Source organism: Sceloporus occidentalis, unplaced genomic scaffold (genome assembly GCF_023333645.1).
Source record: "Sceloporus occidentalis isolate IW3139 unplaced genomic scaffold, rSceOcc1.0.p SCAF_249, whole genome shotgun sequence".
Taxonomy (NCBI): Eukaryota; Metazoa; Chordata; class Lepidosauria; order Squamata; family Phrynosomatidae; genus Sceloporus; species Sceloporus occidentalis.
The window spans coordinates 717,741-740,782 of record NW_028317229.1 but is presented as its reverse complement, the minus strand read 5'-3'; the positions used below and the strand labels follow the sequence as shown (position 1 = coordinate 740,782).

The 23,042-nt window shown below is 47.8% G+C and overlaps 1 protein-coding gene across 1 annotated transcript; it reads right to left on the bottom strand.

Moving 5' to 3' along the window:
• Positions 1-343: 343 nt before the first annotated feature.
• LOC149276055 (growth arrest and DNA damage-inducible protein GADD45 alpha-like) lies at positions 344-2,724 on the bottom strand. Its single transcript, XM_089503964.1, has 4 exons — positions 2,684-2,724; positions 2,019-2,120; positions 1,550-1,763; positions 344-457 (listed from the first exon to the last, which is right to left on the bottom strand). Exons 1-4 carry the CDS (start codon positions 2,722-2,724, stop codon positions 344-346), a joined length of 471 nt encoding a protein of 156 aa, XP_089360090.1.
• Between the last annotated feature and the right edge of the window lie 20,318 nt (positions 2,725-23,042).

Below are 23,042 nucleotides of genomic sequence, written 5' to 3'. Positions count from 1 at the left end.
TTTGGTTTTTCTGGTTTCTTTCTGTACAAAAGGAATTTTTTTTTCCAACCCGCTAAAGTCTCCCAGCAGGATTCTCTGAACTCTCTGCATTCTGCCGGGGGTCCCGCCGCCCACTCCGACTCGCTCGTGGTCCGCGGCCCACGAACCAGGACTCACGAGTCTCTTCTTTGCTTGTTAATAATTTTAAGGATCGTCTCTTCACTGCAGACTTTATACCCTGGAGAGTTTGTTTTATTTTTTAAGCTATGCATTTAAACTCCGCAAAGTATTTTTTTTCCTTTTTTTTTTTTTTTAAATTTTCAGAAGTTCAGGAAAAATGTCAGCTCCGGAATCCCAAATGTTATCACCGTTCCGGGAGGTTGATCACCGGAACCCATTGATCCGTGTAGCGGCTTTCCTTGCAAAAGCAGATCACTTTTCCGAGCGCCGTATCCTTGCAGGGCGGCGGATGCGGATTCTAGAAAATAGATAAACGTGAAATTAAAATTTGAAACCGTTGCAGAAACGATTTAAAACACTGAATTTGTCCCATCCGGCCCCCGTCTAGTCGCCCGTTTCTCCTGCTGTAAAGACTCAAACCTTAATCGGTCGTTGGTCTCATCTTTCAGGAGCCGTATGTCTATCCCATGCATGTTTAATCCCCTCACTGTATTACCCTCTACCACTTCTGCTGGGAGGCTGTTTTACTTATCTACAGCCCTATGCAGCTCAGGGCCTTTTATTAGGTAATACTCTTGCGTGCGTAAGATTTTGGTTCTGCATCGGCACCTGTTTGATTGCAGAATCGGAAATTGCGCCGCAAGGTGCTTACAGGAACATGTCAGAACAAGTCGGAAAGAGGGAAACCCCCTCCCAGCGGCGGATCAGGGAAGCTGTTGGCCAAAGTCCGTTTACAGACGAGAAGGGGGAAAAAATGCAACCGTCAGAGAGCAAAGTCACTGTGATCTTGCAATTACCGAAACTCAGTCGGGGGCGGAGGGGAACCGGCTGAGGAATGCAGGAGTGAGTCAGCCCGACACAGAAACCGAGGGCAGGGCGAGCTCACAATGCACGCCGATCGCTCTTTGGCTGGAGGGTTCAGGGGGATCTATTAACAGGAGACGCGCGGCTATCCCAAAACCTCAACTATTCCGACTCGCTAAGAAATGCCCCCAAAATGTTCCTAAAGCAGCGGGTAGTTTATACATTACAAGCTGCTTTCTAATATTACCGGCGCTGCCTGCAGCCGTCAACTGTGGAAACATTAGCCGTATCGCAGTTATACTGCCGCAGAGCGTTGCTACAAGAAGAAGAAAATAAAAAACCAAATAGTTTGTACCATCACTGCTGGGTGGCTGTTCATGAAGCAACTACCTCTAAAGTCATTCGTCACATATTTTACGTCCATAATGCCCACGTGCTTGACTCAAAAAGATTCCATCCGTGAGGGTAAATGTCTAAATACCCCCCCTCCCTCCAAAAAAAATGCAAGCAGAAACCCTGACGGCATAAAGAGTGTCCGTCGGCCGGTACCACCCGCCAGCCCCGATTCCAGGAGAGCGTCACCTACGTTAATCAGGATGCAATGCAGGTCGGCCGGTTCCCCCGGCTTGTCCGCGCCGCCCAGGATGTCGGCCAGCCGGCTCACGTTACCGACCCGCAGGATGTTGATGTCGTTCTCGCAGCAGAACGCCTGGATCAGGGTGAAGTGGATCTGCAGAGCGACGTCCTGGTCGTCCTTTTCATCTGCGGCCAGCAGGCAGAGAACCACGTTATCCGGATCCCTGCGACGGGAGGAAACAAAACACGGTTACAGATCTGCACCCCGATTAACCCCTTCCCTGCCCAAATAACCCCCCATAAACCTGTCAATTAGTAAAAACAGGCAAAAGTGCAATGAATGAAATTTTAAATGCGCTGATGATGCAAAGCAATAAGGCACCCGCCACAATGCTTCGGATGTATGCTGGAGGGGGGGTAATTATAAAGCTCTTGCCCCAGGAATGCCCCCTACATCCCCGTAAAGTTGGAATCCTTACACGTTGAGTAGTTTGGCCGCCTCGTACACCCCGATGGTGATGGTTCTCTGTGTTTTGCTCTTTCTGAGCACTTCTTCCAACGCGTTTCCAACAACGTCCATCCTGCGGATAAAAGGAAGCGAGTGAGTGAGTGAGTGAGTGAGCAAGCGAATGAATGAGTGTGAGCGAGCGCATCTTGCACAGCAGGTCCCAAAAAAACACATCAGTCACCTGTGACTCAGGACAACAAGGCGAGCGATCGCTCCAAACAAACAGCCCGACCGAGTCACCCAATAACCTTCCCCAGCATGCAGAAACCGGTCATGTGACCAGGCTGCCTGATATCGGGGTCCACTGCACCCCAATACTACCAGTGCTGCATACAATAAGGGGTCCAAGCACACCCTGATACTTAGGTGACCCCCACCCCTTATCTCCATAGGTGCATTTCCTGCAGCCCTAAGAGGAGTAGTTATGGGTATCAGGGTAAGAAGTGGGTAAAAGAACCCCCCACCTACTAGTTTGAGGTAAATACTGCAATGGCTGGAAATGCCAGAAATAACTGCTCCTTTTACTAACTTTTTACCCCATTAAAAGCCCGAGCCGCTCATCCGGGATGCCACCAATAACTGGCAGTGGGGGCAGTTGCAGAGAATTGCCCCCATGCTGAAGCTGTGCACTCTTACCTCCCCATACTCTGATCCCCAGTCAGTTCCTCCAGTGTCATTATGTCCGGGTCTCCTCGCTGTGTGTCCGGCAGCAACTCGTCCACTGCTCGGCTTCTCACACTCTGCTACCAGCTGTGCGCTGCCCGGGCTACATGCTCCCGCGCTCAGCCAATGGCCGCGCGTCTCATCTGCATAGCGCGCCCCTGATTGGTTTATGCAAATGAACCTCCGGTCTCCCGCCCGAGAACTTTACAACCCAGGAAAAATAGCGGGTGTGGCGAGTAAAGCGAGAAGGGAGAGACAGGCCGGGATTGGTTGGCGGTCAGTCGAGGGGCGGGATTAGCCTGGGCAAAGGGTTGCTAGGTGATTGTAGCTGTGGTGTAACTCTTTGGGTACTGTACGGATTTCAGCGCTTCTTGCCCCCAGCCATTTCTGCCCCAGATATACACCCCACACAAAGGGGTGCGCCCTCAAATACCTCTGTGCCCTAAATATCCATTAAAGACCCTATGTCTGGGAACTGCCCCTGTGTGTCAGGGTAAATGGGCAGATTCTCAGTGTTTGTACCCCGGTCTCAAGGTCTAGGGGTGAAAGGGGAGATTCTCAGGGTTTTTACCCCATATAACTCCATCACAGCCTGACCCTGGGCACTGCCAGCTGTTCAGCCACCTCATGGCATCATCTGCGATTCGCTTGTTGCCCCAGAGTCCACCTGCGCATGGCCTACATGGCATGCAGAGCAGCTCGGACATCGGGGTTTATTCACTAAAGCGGGAGTTTGCAGGAGAGCTGCAGTTTGAATTCGCCTTTGCAGGACATCATGAAAGCCCGGTCCAGAGAGCCGGTCCTGTAACCATGTACAATAAATCAGCAAACTAATTGTATTGAACTATACATTGTGCAGGGCCAGCTCAGCACCTACCCGGGTCAGACACGTTTATGTATGGTACAGAGTACACTGTCCTTCATACATCCAGCCGGACGAAGTCAGGGGCCAATGTATGGATCAAACATCATACCAAAAGGTGAACGAACAGCGGGAAAGAAATCCGGGCCCCGTAATGCGTCGCGCGTTGTCACAGCACGCAGTCTATGCGCTCGGGGATGGGGCCCCCATATAACAACAGAAAGCATGTGCTTAGGGGCCCTGAAACTCTAGAGCTACCCCTGTATTCATGCATGATGTAATCATATATACATGTATATGGTATCTTCTAGATTGTAAGCTCTTTGAGCAAGGCCAACGTTAACTTTTGTTTCTGTCCTGATGTTCTTCTTGTGTCCTGTTTGCCCTTTGTACAGCGCTGCTGAATATGATGGCGCTATATAACATACATAACACGCTGCATGGAATGACCCCCCGTGACCCCTGACCCTGAACTCACTCACTGATTTTCCGTCATGCGGAGCGGAGCGGCCCCCGTCTCTAGAAGCACAATTTCCTATGGAAAATGGAATTACCCAAATCTCAGCGACCCCCGCCCGCTGGTCACATGATCAAATTAACACTCCCACCCAACATTGGACCGAGGGGTGGAAAACCCAGCTGCAGGATACAGGAGGGGGAATTATCGTGGAACACGTGTGTGCGTGTTCGGGCTGATCGGGAAAATCCAAAACGGGGGTTACTCAAAGTAATTCCGCGTAACGATATTTATTATCCTTCGTAGGGTTTGGGAGACAAATATCTTTATTTGGAAATCAAAAACTTTAAATTTACTTTTAAAAATGTTTCCAAAAATGGAATTAAAACATTTTTTTGTGATTTCCGCCTTTTTTCCCCCCTACATATTTCAAAAAATCACTGCGCTATGTTGAGATTCCCAACCGAATAATTACTGAATTTGCCACTTTTGTATCTAAAAGTATCATTAACGCTTCTGGTTACATTGATGCCCAAACCGGCTTTGAAAAATCATTCTTTCATCTTGAAAGTTCTGCATCGTCCAAATTTTTGTTTTTTTACCGGGAACCTTAAAATTATCACGTGGCACAAAGGGCAGCCATTGATAGGCTGCTGCCATAGAACCCCCCCCCCAAAAAAAGCTTGTTAAAAATTTCTGTGTTCTTATTACGCTATTAAAGCTTAGGAAGAAGGAATAAAATAACAGATTCGAGGGCTTTATCCGCTAAGCGAGCTAAAGAGTGAAATTCATGTTTTAAGTGGAACAGCAGCTTTAAAAGGACCCCGATTTCTGCCCAGAATTTTTTTTTTCAATTAACTTCCGAATTCAATCGAGGAATCTGAATTTTTTGTATTTTGGAGTTCGTTTTATGGATAAGAATTATTCACCAAAACCCGACCTTTGGATCGTTGATACTGTCCCTTTTTTTATCTAATTAACTGATAAGATTGTTTTATATTCCGGCTCCGCGTTATACGGCAGGAAAAGGCTGATTTGGCGTTTACGTTGGTTCATTATGTCATAAAGTGGAGTAAAGGGCACGCGATCCTGATGACAATGACTCAGAGTTTATACACCTTGATGACATACTTCGAAATATCCAAAGTAATCGGCTCGAAATAGAAGAAGCCGGCGGATCGTGGCTCCCGGAACGGGGCGTTCAAACCCGAGGGAAGGGAGCGAGGGAAGGGGGCGAGGAAAGGGAGCGAGGGAAGGGGGCGAGGGAAGGGAGAGAGGGAAGGGAGCGAGGGAAGGGGGCGAGGAAAGGGAGAGAGGGAAGGGAGAGAGGGAAGGGAGCGAGGGAAGGGAGAGAGGGAAGGGAGAGAGGGAAGGGAGCGAGGGAAGGGAGCGAGGGAAGGGGGCGAGGGAAGGGAGCGAAGGAAGGGGGCAAGGGAAGGGAGAGAGGGAAGGGAGAGAGGGAAGGGAGCGAGGGAAGGGAGCGAGGGAAGGGGGCGAGGGAAGGGATTGCTCGGAGGCGCTAACGCAGTAAAACAAAAGACGGCCAAAACAGCAGGAAACTGCCCCAAATCTCTGGGGAGGAAGAGATCACAGAGCAGGGACTTGTAAAAGAAGGGAAATTCGTCTGCGCCGGGCGATAAAGGAGAGGAGGTTTACGAGCTGCGCATGCGCTGCCCGGAGAATGGGAATAAAACCCCCCAAAAAGTACGGAAATCCAGGGAATGTGCATGGGGAAAAAAAAAAAAAAAGCGGGCAAGTTGGGACCTATGCCGGTAAATGGGAAAACAACTCCAAAATACCCAATTAATTAAAGAGGAAACGAACCTAGAAATTGACAAAAAAAGACAGGAAATTACTTAAAAAAAAGGCGGATTTTAAATTCTCCCCTTTTTTAAACTCTTGTTGAATACGGTTTCAGGGTCTCGGGGTCACAGTCTGGATCGTATATAAGACTCCCAGTTGGTGCTTTTGCTCCCAGTATATTATGGTTGATATCCCTGCTTGAATGCGGGTGACTCAATAAAGTGTATCTTTAAATAATGACAAGTCAAGGTTTCCATGAGGGCCGTTATTAGGGCCACACATATGGGTGACACGGCACAGAGGCTCAATACTTGTAACGATAGCAGCCGGCGCTGGGATTTCTGTATTAAAGTTTCGCTGATCCTCATCGTAACGCCAGCGAGCAATCAGATCCCAACCTTGGGAGGTTTCAGGATCTCCTGCGAGGTACGGGTGGCTCCTCTGTTAATGCAGGTGGATCTGTGAGACAGGGGTGCGGATTGATCCACCTGCAATGGCCGGGGCAGAAACCTCAAATACCCCAGGAGGTCAGAGGCCGGGAATCTCAGCAGCCAGATGCTAAATTAGGCTTTTCTCACCCCATCGTCTGACCGGCAGGGGCAGCTGCGCTGCCCACCTCCTATGTGCACCGCAATCAGCCCCTGCCGGGGGCAATAAGCACGGGTGGGCTCTGCAGTAGGGTGTTTAGAGAGCTGCTTATGGTCGTATCACAGCAGGAGACCCCGTGGCCCTATACCACAGCCCGCTGAGAGCCCACCTGGCCTTGAGCGTCGTCTGCCCCCCAGCTTCTGGAGGCTACAAGTTCAATAATATATCAGTGGTTGGCAGAGTATGATGGGAGTTGTGCTGGAGGTCACATTGTCACAACAGATTGTAAGCTCACAGGACCGCCTTTGCACCAATACTTAAAGAGCGTTAATAATATCATTGATAACGGCAGAGATTTTCTCCCCAGTCCCACTTTTTTGGTTTTCATTTAAAATCCACGTTTTTAGCGACTGATCTCCTGTGGGGAGGGAATCAGAAGACGAGGGGGCGAGACTCCCCTCCGGGTGACACTGAGAGGGTTACCTGTTGACCGGTCGGTTCCGAGGGCGTCGGGGGGCAGCTCGGGGACACCGTAACATCTTTCCGTATCACGTTCGCCAATCAGTGTCATTGTTCCTGAGAGAAACTATTGTGTACGGACTACGGCCCCCCTGGACCCGCTAACCCAGGCCTAGACAGGATGTGTCACTGGTGGCAGCCCGTGGCAGAAGCAGCATTATCTAATCCACTTCCTGTCCTGGTATTCGCTCAACATGTCATCTCCAGATAATTACCACGATTGCCCGGCTTGTGACATCACCGGTCTTACATCACGCTTTACAGAGAATCCCAGGGAAGGATATGAAAAAAGATTATCCGTGTTATTCCTTCACTTATCAGCGATCATAAGGTTATGGCTTGTCATTAATAGAGTCACCTGCATTCAAGCAGGGATATCAACCATAACATACTGGGAGCAAAGGGACCAACTGGGCGTTTTATATATGATCCCAGCAGGGTGGGGGGGAATAGGAAGGAGTCCGACTGTGTGAGCCCCAGAATCTGCCCCTTCACCCTGAGATTGGGGCAAACCCCTGAGACTCGGGGTTCCCAGGTCTGTGTATCGCAGGTGATTATTATTCATCAGACGGAGTGGAGGACGAGCTTCAAACACCTCAGCCAATCAACGCAAATATTTTCAGCGTCGTCGCTACGTCACCGGCGCGTTTCACGGAGTCTTTACGTGGAGTTTAGAGTTTTTTAAAGGGGGGGGGTTCTGGGGAAACGGCCTGTGTTTTTGTTTATTGCCCCGTCGTGCTGTTTGCCTGCCGGTGTTTTGATGTCTGAGGCGTTCCTGTTACTTAGTCAGTTGTTGACTCAGAATGAAACCCAAGTTATTGTTTTTCAGCATGAAAGGTATGGGGGTGTACTAGGTACCCGGAATCGCCTTCCAGTGGCGGTGGTGGGGCAGTTTCAAACAGCATGTTATTGGAAGGTTTGGGACCAGCACCAGCTTTTATGTCACATGACAATTAAGTATTCCCGGAGAAAATATAAATGATCCATACATTTCATCTGATTAAAGAACTATCTCTGGGAAGGGTCTCAGTCCTGAGAAGCACGGGGGAGGAGGGTTCTATTGCTGCAGTGTAGGGGTAAAAAGGGTTAAATTCCGCACCTGTAAGATTCCTGTTTCGGAGCGTTTGGTGCTTCTTGGCGGTGATTGGAGGAAGATCCCGGCCAGATTTAGAACACGTGATTGGGTAGCAGCTTAAAGAGGTGTCGCTCGTCACTAATCCTATGACTGGCAGCCGTCAGAGTAACGTGTTTAGTGTTTATCCCGCGTGCCGAGGACACACGCCAGTCTAGCCCTCTCGTTTATAACGTGATGATCTCACAAACGCTCCTTATTGTGCATGTTTCTCCGGTCTCCATCAACACAACGCTAAAAATAACATGGACTCACCTGCATTCAAGCAGGGAGATCAACCATAACATACTGGGAGTCTTACATACGATCACGGGGGGGGGGGGTAGAATAGGAAGGAGTCACACTGTGTGACCCGGAGAATCTGCCCCTTCACCCTGAGACTGGGGCAAAACCCCTGAGATTGGGGCAAATCCTGAGGGCTCCCAGGTATGGCCATGAAAAGGGGAAAACTCTCTTCATTGTTACAGGTGTGTCTGCGGTCTCTTTTTTTTTGTATTCTGTATGACCTCCTGCCCCAGGTTAGCGGAGGGGGGGGCAGGGGGTATGGGGGGGCGCCTGTACTTAGCAGAGTTTAGGGGTAAATAATCGTCGGGGGAAACGGCTCAGTAAACTTGTTTCGCTCGCAGCTGTTTGTGTGTTTTTTTCGCGGCTGCAAACCGTTTGCTTCACACCGGCTGTCAGAAGACAAACACGCGGATCCGTCACCAAAACAGAGCGTTAACCCTTACACCGCTGAACCCCCAGCTGGGCCGTTCAGGGTTTTAGAAATATGGCCCCTGTCCCTTTAAACATCAATAAAAAAAAAAGGTAATTCTTAGAAACCCACGTCATGTGACAAGCATTCTCGGCTAAAGATCTGAGCAGTATTAGCGGCTTTGAATGTAGGGACTGTAAGAAGCGCTACAGGAATTGTTGGCGCTATAGAAATAAAAGCTAATAATAAATATAATAAATAGTAATATTGCTGAATTTAGTTATAAATTTATAAAAGTGGAACGGTTCCTAAACATATTACCCGGGATTGGGTTTAACTTTTTAATGGCTGGGTATACTGTATACAGTGCTGGGGGGTTATATTACTGTATACAGTGCTGGGGGGTTATATTACTGTATACAGTGCTGGGGGTTATATTACTGTATACAGTGCTGGGGGTTATATTACTGTATACAGCGCTGGGGGGTTATATTACTGTATACAGCGCTGGGGGGTATATTACTGTATACAGCGCTGGGGGTTATATTACTGTATACAGCGCTGGGGGGTTATATTACTGTATACAGCGCTGGGGGGTTATATTACTGTGTACAGCGCTGGGGGGTTATATTACTGTATACAGTGCTGGAGGGTTATATTACTGTATACAGCGCTGAGGGTTATATTACTGTATACAGTGCTGGGGGTTATATTACTGTATACAGCGCTGGGGGGTTATATTACTGTATACAGCGCTGGGGGGTTATATTACTGTATACAGCGCTGGGAGGTATATTACTGTATACAGCGCTGGGGGTTATATTACTGTATACAGCGCTGGGGGGTTATATAACTGTATACAGCGCTGGGGGTTATTACTGTATACAGTGCTGGGGGGTTATATTACTGTATACAGCGCTGGGGGTTATATTACTGTATACAGCGCTGGGGGGTTATATTACTGTATACAGCGCTGGGGGTTATATTACTTTATACAGCGCTGGGGGGTTATATTACTGTATACAGCGCTGGGGGGTTATATTACTGTATACAGCGCTGGGGGGTTATATTACTTTATACAGCGCTGGGGGGTTATATTACTGTATACAGCGCTGGGGGTTATATTACTGTATACAGCGCTGGGGGTTATATTACTGTATACAGCGCTGGGGGTTATATTACTGTATACAGCGCTGGGGGGTTATATTACTTTATACAGCGCTGGGGGTTATATTACTGTATACAGCGCTGGGGGGTTATATTACTGTATACAGCGCTGGGGGTTATATTACTGTATACAGCGCTGGGGGGTTATATTACTTTATACAGCGCTGGGGGGTTATATTACTGTATACAGCGCTGGGGGGTTATATTACTGTATACAGCGCTGGGGGGTTATATTACTGTATACAGCGCTGGGGGTTATATTACTGTATACAGCACTGGGGGTTATATTACTGTATACAGCGCTGGGGGGTTATATTACTGTATAAAGCGCTGGGGGGTTATATTACCGTATACAGCGCTGGGGGGTTATATTACTGTATAAAGCGCTGGGGGTTATATTACTGTATAAAGCGCTGGGGGGTTATATTACCGTATACAGCACTGGGGGGTTATATTACCGTATACAGTATTCGCTGGAAGAACACGTGGTCGTTGCTGTGTTTTGGAAACGTCCGTCTCGTGTCGCTGATCTCACCCCCTCTGTGTTTTAGTTGAATCATTAGGATGATGTATTTTCCTTTTTTTTTTTTTAAATACTTTTTCCCAAAACACAGCAGTCACGCGTCTTTCCACCGCGGCCCGCGTTTAATCGCCGCTTTCCATTCTCCCGGAGCCGGTGCAGGAAATGGGAGAGGTCGTGGATTCCAGTGCCAAATATTTACCCCCCCCGCAGTGATTACTCTGCCCTGTTATCTATCCATGCAGGATACATTCATTATAAGAGTGCTTCTCAGGTCAGTCTGGCAAATAATAAACTAATAATAATAACCCCTGCTTTAATACAGGTATAGGCGGTAAGCCCTGGTTGGTATCAGGAGCGAGCAGAATTTCTACTCTATAGTATATATTCTATATAAAGACAACTTCTGCATACCTGGCTGCTTCAGACTACAACTCCAATGACTCTCAGCCAGTTCGGTGGATGCACGGTATTGGCATTGCCCAGGAGTCTTCAGTTAATCATGTTTAAATGTGAAAACCTGCATTATAATGTCACACTCACACTCTGTATAGACACACTCACACTCTGTATATAGAGTATAGACACTCACACACTCTTATCCTGGAGTCACACTTTGTAACTCAGGGGTTTGGCTGGATCTAGTGCCCTCTTGTGGTCGAATCAGGTATTGCTGCACTGGGTATTTTAGTAAACTTGTAGGAAAATCTTCCAGATGGAGATCCTTTTTTAATAAAGAAATTAAATGTCATATTTTGTTGTTTTGCAGAATAGGGGTGTACATTTTCTGGATTGATGACTGTACCCCCCCCCATTTATATCCACTTACCTGTAGGGAGCCCCTGATAGCGATGAACTGGGACGTCTGTCTGCAGGAATCCGAATGAAGTGCTCCCAGCGAGCATCCCAGTGATGTCAAAACCCCCCACTCTGGGTTATGATGTCACAAACCCCACTGTATCATCCATTCGCTACCAGGTAACGGGTGTTGTCGTTCTGTTCATAGATGCCCTGTAAAACTTGGGGTCGCTGCGCCCCACCAATGTTTAACGAGCCTCTGCCATTGCTGACTTGGCCCTTGGCAATGCATTCTTCACATCAGCAAACTTTCCAATTTCACATCAACGCACAATTTAGTGAATAATCCCCGCAGTGTTTGTAAACCTCATTTGAGAGCCGTCGTTAAACGGGATCCTTTTGTTACGTGACGGCTGCTGCAGGCAGTAGATACCGGCGAGGGCGCTTAATAAACGTAAAGACGATACCCCCCCCACACACCTGTTTCACCTGTAACCTGTTTCACCTCCTGAGTCTGTAATTATCCCAAAGTCTCCAGAAGTTTTACGGCTGCTAAAAATCTCATTAACACAGCAGTAACATGCGTGACCCCCGCTATCCCACACGTGCCATCCCACCACTATTACACCAGCGCCACCCCCGCTATTCCACGCGCTACCTGCCCGTCTCCCACCGTTAATGCCCACATTACTGCTTGGCACGAATCAACTCGCTGCCCCTGCCCCACCGTTACCCCGGGCGCTGATTGTCCGGAAGAAGGCTGTCCTGGGGGGCAGAATTCCTGAAAGTGGTGAAAATAAGCTGTTTATAACGTTTATTAACCCTTAAAAGGTGATTCTTTGCCTTTTCTGCTTTATTTAACTCTTTGATATCTAAATAAAGCATTTAACTCCATTCCTAGTCCTGCTGAATACCCAGACCCCCCCCCCGAAACCTTTAATTCAATGAATTAACACTTTATTGTCATGTAACGCAAAAGCCCCCAACAAAACATTCAGCGCAACAGTGAAAATGACTGGTTATGTACATCGCTACAGAATATGATGCCGCTATATAAATCAATACATTATTTTAATATGCGCAATAATAGTCAAATTATACACCATTCATTTCTCATCAGGCTTTTTTTTTTTTTTTTTAGAGAGAATTAGCTGCACATTACTAAAAATAAGTGATAAAATAACAAATATAGTGTTCCCAGTATGTTATGGTTGATATCCCTGCTTGAATGCAGGTGACTCAATAAAGTGTATCTTTAAATAATGACAAGTCAAGGTGTCTATGACAACCGCTATTAGAGCCATTTGGGTGACACAATTAGAGAGTCACCACATAGAACCTTCACAATGGGTGAATAAAGGGTTAATGTTTAAAGAGTCTCCGGCACCATTTCAAATTCACACAAAAATGGTTTTGGGGTAAAATCCCCTCTTGCTGGAAGTTTCTTTTGTTCTTCAATCTATTCCGGACATTACTTCTTGTTCTTGACCCGGGTTCCAGTGCAGATGCTTCTAGATTGTAAGCTCTTTGTGACAGCCCCCCCATTTCTGTAAGTCCTAAATGTTATGTGACGCTCTACTTGTTACGTCCTGTTTACTCGTTGTACTGCGCTGCTGAATATGATGGCGCTATATAAAGCAATAATATACTCATCACATGTCATGCATGCACCAGCAATCATTACACGTCTCCAAGACGGATACAGCGCGGAAACCAGTAGCCCCTTTAAAATGTAATTTGCCCCCAGTCTGGAAGAGCCTAAAGGACGGGACACAGACGGCCGCCTGCAGGGGGCGCTCAGAACCAACACTTTCCCAGGAAATCTTCCAGGCCGGGTAATTATTATTATTGATTGATTTATATATCGCCATCATATTCCGCAGCGCTGTACAAAGAGACAACTGAATCAAAGCTGGCCCTCTGACTGGGCAAATGGGCCGCTGGCCGACAGAGCCACACACTTACCCGAGTGGCTGGATATGCCCCCCCCCGCACGCTACGTGAGCATAGATACCACCGCACATATCCAGCCACCCGCCGCATTAAAGTGTCGGGGCCACCTCATCACCTGTGATTTTCTGGCTGAAGGACTATACATAAAAGTCCGGGACATTTGGTAAGTATTCTTATACAACATGAAGGAATAAGAACAATCGCCAGCGCCCTGTATATTAAATACCCCGTTATGTTTGACGCTGGAATAACAACACCAGCTGCTCAAATACTACCCCTTCGTTCTGAGACCTTCCCCCGAGCAAATACATGGGGGGCGGTATAAAAAAGCTATTCGGTGCAGTTACCATAGCAACATCTCAACTGAATGCTCCAATTCTATTATTTTGCAGAAGAACTGGACTTAATAAATAATAATGCGACGTCTTCCCCGGGTCCGTTAACAGCCCTGAGAATTACTCTCCTGATAATGCAATAAAGTCCGATCGCTGTCCAGATCCGGTCGTATCTGCGACGGCGCAATAACACGCGGCGCAATAACACGCGGCGCAATAACACGCAGCTGGAGATCTTTGATCGACGCTTTAAGCTTTCAGTATTAGGCTCTTTTTTTTTTTCTTTTTTCTCTGTAATTCTGAAATGTACTTTAGATCCGTCTCTCGGCTGAGCTGGGATTGGAAATCAGACCCAAGAAATCAGGACGTTGGATGCTGTATTTTTAGATCCTGCCGCTTTCTAAGTTTAGAAATGACCGCAGAGGACAGACAACTGAGACGTAACATAAGCCGACCTGTAACAAGTCTTTATCAGAACGGCTGGAAATGCCCCCCCCTCCAGGGTCCGTCAACAAGAAATTCACCCCACTTCTCCTGTTTAAATTCTACAAATTATTACAGAACTGGATGACGACCCCTTACACCGGCACTCAGCGGGTTAATATAAAAGGGGTTTCACATTTCTATAGAAACAGTGGTGACATCATAACGTACCAGAGAGGAATCGTTTGGGATGAGTGGCATAAACCCCGAGTGCTGTATACAGTAATATAACCCCCAGCGCTGTATACAGTAATATAACCCCCAGCGCTGTATACAGTAATATAACCCCCCAGCGCTGTATACAGTAATATAACCCCCAGCGCTTTATACAGTAATATAACCCCCAGCGCTGTATACAGTAATATAACCCCCAGCACTGTATACAATAATATAACCCCCAGCGCTGTATACAGTAATATAACCCCCAGCGCTGTATACAGTAATATAACCCCCAGCGCTGTATACAGTAATATAACCCCCAGTGCTGTATACAGTAATATAACCCCCAGCGCTGTATACAGTAATATAACCCCCAGCACTGTATACAGTAATATAACCCCCAGCGCTGTATACAGTAATATAACCTCCCAGCGCTGTATACAGTAATATAACCCCCCAGCACCTTTATACAGTAATATAACCCCCCAGCACTGTATACAGTAATATAATCCCCCAGCTCTGTATACAGTAATATAACCCCCAGCGCTGTATACAGTAATATAACCCCCAGCGCTGTATACAGTAATATAACCCCCAGCGCTGTATACAGTAATATAACCCCCAGCACTGTATACAGTAATATAACCCCCAGCGCTGTATACAGTAATATAACCCCCCCAGCGCTGTATACAGTAATATAACCCCCCAGCGCTGTATACAGTAATATAACCCCCCAGTACTGTATACAGTAATATAACCCCCAGCGCTGTATACAGTAATGATGCCCACGGGGGGGCCAGCATGGGCTATAGTGGGCCTTGACTGTTGTGCGGAGGAGGGGTAGGCTTTTTGGCGGGAATTTCGGGGGTGGAGTTGGGGGAAGATTATATAAGTGGCTGCTTTCCCGGGCTCAGGAACCATTCTTGTGGTTAGCTTACCTGGTTGTGAGTCCCACCCTCCCTCCCTTTTTGTTTTTGTTTTTGTTTGAAGGTTTGTGTCGTTTGTCACAGTCTGTGGGGCGGCAGCTTGCCAGGTATCCAGGGGGTTAATGTGGTGGTAAGTGAATGGTTGGTAACATCTGGTGGGAGGTTCTTGGCTGTCAGTGCTGGAACCTCAGGTCAGGGTGGGGGCATCTGGGTATGTCCCTTCCTTAAGTGGCATTTGGTTCTGGTACCTGGATTGCTTGGCAAGCTTGGGTGTTTATTGTATATATTTACATGTTGGTGTTTTGAGTCATTGTCGTTGTTAACGCACCGATGTTTATTGTTTCAGGTTTTGGCGTGACAATGACTCTAATAAATAAAATTGGCTGTGGCCTTTTCTCATCCATATTTATGGTGTGCGGTGTCATTATTGGGGGGTTTTTAATGGGGAGTTAAGCCTAGCCCGGAGAATCGAAGCTACAACAGTCATATACCCCACAGTGCTGTATACAGTAATGTCGGTTGGCATCGAGTGACTTGTCTTGCTGAAACACCACACTGAGCTGATGCTTTATGGCGATGCTAATGAAGTCCGTTCCTCCATAGACTTTCATTAGTCAGAGTGTCAGGCTGAGTGATTAAGACTGAGTCATTCTATTGTTCCCCACAGGCAGTATGATAAGGAGTCAGGGGGGGTTGTCTAGTAGTTTGGGAAGAGACAACTTCTCAGAAAGAATAAACTAATTTACCGTCTAAAAGGGACGGAAAAGGGAATCCTAAAACGTTCTTTCCCCCCCCCTGTCTATACGGTATATCCGCTGTTCTAACAAAATGTTAGGGTGGTAGTGTTACAGGGTCACCGTACCCAAGGCTGGGTACCCCTGTTTGAGGGCTGAGGAATCACCAGTCAGTCCCTCATACGGATCGCACTCAGCTATCCACGGATCATCCAGACCACCATTCGTAGTAAACCAAGAAGAACTCTCTTTATTACAAACACACAGAACTTTATACAATCTCAATGCAATGTGTACCGAACCCAACCCCCAATCCCATCAGCCACATCCCATCACAAATCCCATCAGTATACAGGGGATGTATCAGGTGAGGGGATTACAGAATACAATGGGTTCCCCCACCTGTGTTATCCCCCCTGTAGTGCGGGGGCCGTCTGGGCAGACAGGGCTGTGTTGGCTGATTAAGAGCCCCAGCCAGATTATAGGATCGTCTCTTTGAAGGCTGGGGCTGAATCCACATCAGTCTCTGGGCCGGTTACACAATAAACACACAATATAATATATTACCGGGTCACGGTATACAGAACCGGACACAAAAGCGCTCCGTGACCCGGCTAAACTTCATATGACACATGAGCCAGCTAGCCTGGCCCTGTCACAGGTAGATAAGTGGAACAGCCTCCCAGTGCATTTATTGGCCTGTTTGTGTTACTATGCTGTCCGCTGGGGCCAGGCTGGATATCATTTGCTTTGTTATAAATGTTAGAGAAGGCCGGGCCCCGTTACACCCTTTCATGCCCAAACTGGGAGTTTTCCAATTAAACAGTTCTGTTTGTAGCAGTTTCTTAAATCGTCGCTCTGACCGCGGCGCGTTTTCTGCGTTACATACTCTAACGGAGTGTCAGCTCCTCAGACGGGAACAGTATTGAAGCCCCAGGAAGGGGCTAATTGTGTCCCTGGGGTTGGAATAAGATTCCCGCTCTCAGACTGGCAGCCATAACACCGAACGCCGCGACCTCGTTTCCTGCATCAGACGCGCTAAAAACGCTGCATTTCGTGCCATTAAATAGTTAATTGGCTGTTATTTCAGTGAATGATCTTCCCCACCCTGCGTCTGAATCTGCCCGTTAACCTTGGAATGCGGAGGAACCGGAAGGGTTTGGGTGCGTTGTGCCCCCCCTTACCTGCGTGGAGAACACAGACTCTGCCGGCAGATCGGCCCCATTCGGCCCCCGTCTAGTCGCCCGTTTTTCCTGCTGTAAAGACTCAAACCTTAATCAGTCGTTGGTCTCGTCTTAGATTCAGGATCCGTATGTCTATCCCATGCATGTTTAATACCCTCACTGTATTACCCTCTACCACTTCTGCTGGAAGGCTGTTCCACTTATCTACCACCCTCTGAGTAAAGCAAAACCTCATTCCATTCCATTCCAGCCCTGTGCGGACTACTCCTCTGGCGCCCCCCCCTCTCTGCCCCCTCAAACTACACCCCACCCCCACCCGCCACTTACCTTGTTGCCGGAGTCCTGCGGTGAGAACGGGAGGCATCCGTCTTCTCGCTCTGCCGCGGTGCCGGCATTTCATGTTGAGCGCTGGAATAGTCCGGCACCGCGACGGAGAGTAAGGGGCGCCGAGCGGTTGCTGAGAACTTCACGAACGACCCTGCCCGGGACTTAGATTAAAGCATTGGGGTTTTTTTGTTTTTTGTTTAAACTTTATTTAACATGAATGATGTAAATAAAGTTAAAACAAAAACAAAAAAAACCTGATGTTTTAAGTTAAGTCCCGGGCAGGCGCCCCTGCTACCATGGCGACCTGTGCGGTCGCACAGGTCGCACACCCCTAAGGCCGGCCCTGTCTCTGACCCTCTAGTTTTAGATTCGGGTCTCTTGTTCTAAAATTTCTCCTCCTTTACAATAAACTTTCCTCCTGTCCTTTGTTAAAGTTCTATGGATTTGAATGTCTCTCTTCCCCCCCCCCTCTCTTTTCTCCTCCGAGGCGGACACATTAATGTGAATTAAGGAAACCTTTTCCGTTCACATTCTCTTTTGACAAAACAAAGAGGCAAAGACTCCCCGGAGTGGCTGTTGCTGTAGCAGCAGAAAAAAAAATACCTAAGCTTTTTCTTTAAAACCAAATTAAACAATAAAAGCGCCCGCCGGCGGCTGAGATATCGGTGGGCAGATCCTTTCAATGCTTAATGCAGCTTTATTAAAATACTAATTCTATAGAATTTTTAGTTTTAAAGAATCTTATTCTCATCTGAAGAAGAGACATCCGAGGTTCCGAAAAACTACTTAACTCTTTATTCTATATGTTCCTCCCTCTATGTCCAATGGGATCAAAGTGAAACTTCTAACTGATGTTAATTTGCCACGGCAGAAGCTCATTATGGCCAATGTGGTACAACCAGTAATGTGTGTTCTTTAAATGCTTTAAATACCATAATTAAAAAAATAATAAAAATAAATATCCGCCTGTCTAATGTTGGGATGGAAATATGTGATTGGATCAGAAGCCTTCCCTGCGCGGACGAGGCGTTTAGTCGAATCGCAAACCATTCATTCGCTCCGTCGGCGAAGGTTCATGGAGCCCAATGTTTCTGGACTGATTGCATCCCCTCGGGATCGAGACAAATGTATAGAAACTCGTCTCCCATTAAACCGCCCATTCCGACCGGATTATCTCTGGTTTTGCAAGGCAGCTGCCGCCTGTCCGCCCCTCCCCCGCAGGCTATTATAGTTCGCTGTAACTAACGCCGTACCCCCCTATATCTCTACCATCCTCCGACTACACCCCGTAATACACCCCGCGCCGCTCTCTACCGTCCTCTCGCCTCCTGCGTCTCTCCTCCACCATCGTTCCCGCTGCACCCCTTCTCTGGAATTCCCTTCCCCCGCTCTATCAGACTCTATTCCTCGTACGAGGCTTTCGAAAGCTCCCTGACACCCCACCTATCTGACGACTAGATTGTAAGCTCCCGGGAGCAGGGCCCGCTTCTCCTTTTGTTACAGTTTGTTATGGTGTGTGTGACTTTAAATGATCCCACTGATTGTAACAGCGCTACAGTATCTGCTAGCGCTATATAAATAAACGTACTATTAGTAACATTGTTTCCAGGACCAGCACCGGCCAGCGGGCAAACCGGCCAAAAGGTGGCTGATGGGTCCCACGCTTCGCGCTGCCGCTCCTGCAGGAGATCAGGTGCTTCAGTGCAGCCGCGGCCACATGTATGTCATCTAGTGGCCACATGACACAAAGTAACAGAACGTTACCATACAGAATAAAAAAAAGCTTCCTAAATGGGTTTTGTGCTGTGATTAACCCTTCAGATGAAACGGATTTGCAAAGGTTAACATTTCAATAAGCCGTCGGCAATCTTAAAGGGCCATAAGGCGCAAAGGGCCCCCCAGGCTTTAGGGGCCCCCAAAAAGTTTCGAGCGAGGTGTATTGCGGCCCATAATGGCCCCCCGGACGTTCTGTCTTCCTACCCCACCCCCTGCCATGAAGCTGCCTCCGTAACATAAACATGTTCAGAGCACTTCTGCCGTATGGTTGCCAAGGTCTGCTCTCGCTTGGTAACCGTCACCGGATCCCGTAACGCCCCCCCCCCGCTCCAAACAACCATTTCCTGGCTTATTTCGTAAACTGCCGATGTCAGCCGGAAACGGTCACATGATCTAAAATAAATAACGCTATTTTTGTAATCGTCATAAGGGGTTATTTGCCGCGGCTTTGTTTTCTCCCGACATTCTATTATAACGTGTTGAAAAATAAGATACCTTTTTTAGACATTCAAACCCAAACTCAGTGGCGCCTCCATGTGGCAAACATAGCAGGGGGCAATACTTCAGTTTGGTCAAAAATACTTGTATTAGAGTACGAGAAAGTATTTAAGGGGGCAAATTCCCAAGGGGCAACAATGGCTGCTTTACTCCAAAGACTTGCTGTCCTCGGGCAGACATTCATAATAAAGAGGTGGCGGTAAAGAAAGTCCTGGCTTCACCTGCCACGAGACCAGTGGGCTACCCGGACGCAGCCCCCGCAGGTAAGCCATTGCAATGAGGCGTCCTCCATAACGGTGGTTGACATTCAATGACCTTGCACCGCAACCTTTCTGCCTCTAGGGGGGCAGTGGAGCCGCATATAATGAATGATCTCCTGACCTGGACGCTGCATGCGCCACACGACTCGTCTAACGCTGCATCTGCTGCCTGCAACATGGAATGAACCGACATGAGCGTCTGACATCAATCCTGCTTTTACACAGGTGGAAATAATAATAAATACAGTTCAGGTTTCTCGTTTAAAAAGATGTGAATTAGAAAAGTTCAGGTTAAATAGGGGGACCCCACGGGCCAAGTTTTCCGGGACACGCGTGTAAAGGTGTATAACAGAGCACATGGGTGCTGTTATACCCCCCACATACTGCAGGGGGCAGCACTTTACACGCACTGACCACCTATACGAGTAAATTATGTGTGTCCCGGAAAGAATGGGGTGAACCGAGCCTTTATCAAAAGCGTCCGGGAAGCACAAGCCATTCCCTCCAGATCTTTCTCGTTTCCATTTGATTTTTCATTGGATTTTGTGGAACTAATAAAACTTCATTAAGCGATTAATTAATGACGCCCTCTTAGAGTTTTGGGGGTTTTTACTCCCGTTTAATAAAGTCGTGCGGCCGAGCTGTGGACGTGGCGCTCTACAACCGCGATCAGCGCTTTACTTACATCGATATCTACCCCAGAACAAAGACTCTGCCGGCAGATCGGCCCCCATCCGGCCCTTCTAGTCTGCCCATTTCACTTTAATCATCTCGTCTTAGATTCAGGAGCCGTACGTCTATCCCATGCATGTTTAATCCCCTTTTCTGCTGAGAGGCTGCTCCACTCATCTACCACCCTCTCAGTAAAGTAAAACTTCCTTCCATTCCATCTAGATTTTGAGTTTCTCTTTTTTCATTCTTTGGATCTCTATTTATTAACCCTTGCGGTGTCGGGGATTGTGCGTTACACACTGGTCTGCCCACCTACCCAGCGGCGTAAGAGTTGGTCCTGTACTAAACAGCCCCCCGGCTATTAATAGCCACCATCAATGTGGCAGCCGTCCTAGAAGAGGGGTATTAACGTGACACGATGCATATTGTGGCACGTGAAGCGCCCTAAAATAGAGCAATTGATGGCCGTTTTGCTCCATACACAAGCTGCCGATACAGCTGCAGGCCCAACCTGCCTGCATGCAGCCGGGGTATAAAGCAAAGCCTCACAAATACCCTGTCCTGGGACCCCTCCCCCCGCAGTGTTTACAGGGGCAAAAGAAACACTGCAGCTTAGATTACGACGTTAAAATTAATTGCCCCCCTTCTGCTCCTACTTTTTCGGTTCGCCTATTTCCTCAAATGGTCATAACGGTAGCACATGGAGCAAGCAACGTGCAGAGGGGCTTATTCACTAAGCCAGGAGTTTGCAGTAGAGCAGAACATGGAGTTTCCCTGCCTTTATAAAGGGCTGATCCTGGGGAGCTCCACCTGGAGGAAAGGCTGAGTCAGCCCTGTACAATGTATAATAAAATCACCGAGATGCCACGTATAATGAAGTCACTGAGATGCCCTGTATAATAAAATCACTGAGATGCCACGTATAATGTATAGTTAATTCAGTAAGCTAGTTTTGATAAGTTGGGGGGGCAGCCGTTGTTCTTCATTTTGTTTCTTGGTGTTACTTTGTTACCGAGTCGAGGTGTTTGTTGGCTGCTTATTTACGGCCGAGGAATTGAGGCCATCGATCACCGGGTTCGGCGAAGGCCGGGGGCCATTGGGTTTGCCGCGGTGAGAATGGAGTTTAAGTCGAGACAGTGTATCCGGAGGGCCCTGTAAAGGCATATAATATATCATCACGTGACCCGAGCATTGTCCGGCGTACGATCTGTCCTGGGAAAAGATGCTTACACAGAGGGACAGATCAACGAGGGGGAGACTGCTGTGTCAGCAGATTTGGCCACGAGCCACCCTCACCACGTGCAACAATCCCGAAAAATCCGCACGTGGATGTTTTCTGATCATAAGGACCCCCCAAATCGTCACCTGATCATCGGGTATTATGCGCAGCAGAATAACCCAACCCTCAGGTCCCCCGCAAGCTTTGCTTAGGGTCCTAAATGGCTGAAATCAGTACTTTAGTCTGTACAGCACAGAGCACACTGTATGGCACCATCATATCCTCATATCATGGGCTATAAATCCACATAAGCTCCCCATAGGCTTTGGCTACTAGGCCCTTAAATCCACAATGTACAGGGTCTCCTCCTCTTGGGCAGTCTGGGGTCTCTCAAATCCAACCTAAATGGGTCAGCCTTTTACCCCCCTCCCCAAATTTTGCAGGGACTCCATGATAAATGGGTCGGGCCAGGGTTGCTTGTGCACGCTGCGCAATTCCAAAATCACGTGAATACCTGCGATAGGGGGGCAGCTCGGAACCCTAGAAGATCGAGGCCATGACTGACGCTCTATATCTCCCCATGGAAGACCCCCGAGGACCCCACCGCAGACCTACACGTCAAAACACCTTGTTCCCATTTTTATCTACTTAATATGCACATGGAACGCTGTCAATTAACTCATAATTACACCTTAATTGCTGATTTGCATATGAAAACCTGCCTCCCTCCTAACGACGACGTTTAGGGAAAGATGGGTGTTTACACAACTTAACCCCGTAGTGCTTGTCATCTAAATGGCAATTTGTTTCTTTATTGTTCTTTTTTTGAGGACCTTTTGGTTATTGCTAATTTCGGTTGTAAACGGAATCCGACGCTCAAAAACCCCTCTGCTGAGATGCAGATCAAGGGGTCTGAAAATAAATGTAAAACGCAGTAATTCCCATTAATGCCCCCCAATGAGAAACAAAAATCAATTAAGGGCAGTTTCATTGTAAGTGTTGATTAAAATACTCATTAATTTACGTTTGTTGAAGGGTTTTATCACGTAAGGAACGCGCAGGGCCAGCGTGGGGCGATTTATTTGATATGTTCCCCAGCGTGTATCAGTCACACGAACATACTGCCCCCCCCCCATCTTATTAGTCTCCACCTGCCCTGTTGCCCCCGGTCTGCCCCAGGTGCCTCCACCTGCCCTGTTAGCCTTTAGCCCCTCCCAGTTTCCTTCACCTGCCTTATTACCTCTTCTACAAACATTTGCCCTTCTG

Coding starts and splice junctions, on each gene's coding strand:
- LOC149276055 (XM_089503964.1), bottom strand. CDS start 2,724: ATGACACTGGAGGAACTGACTGGGGATCAGAGTATGGGGAG. Junction 2,121..2,683: donor GGGGATCAGAGTATGGGGAG/GTAAGAGTGCAC, acceptor TTTTATCCGCAG/GATGGACGTTGTTGGAAACG. Junction 1,764..2,018: donor GCGGCCAAACTACTCAACGT/GTAAGGATTCCA, acceptor CTCCCGTCGCAG/GGATCCGGATAACGTGGTTC.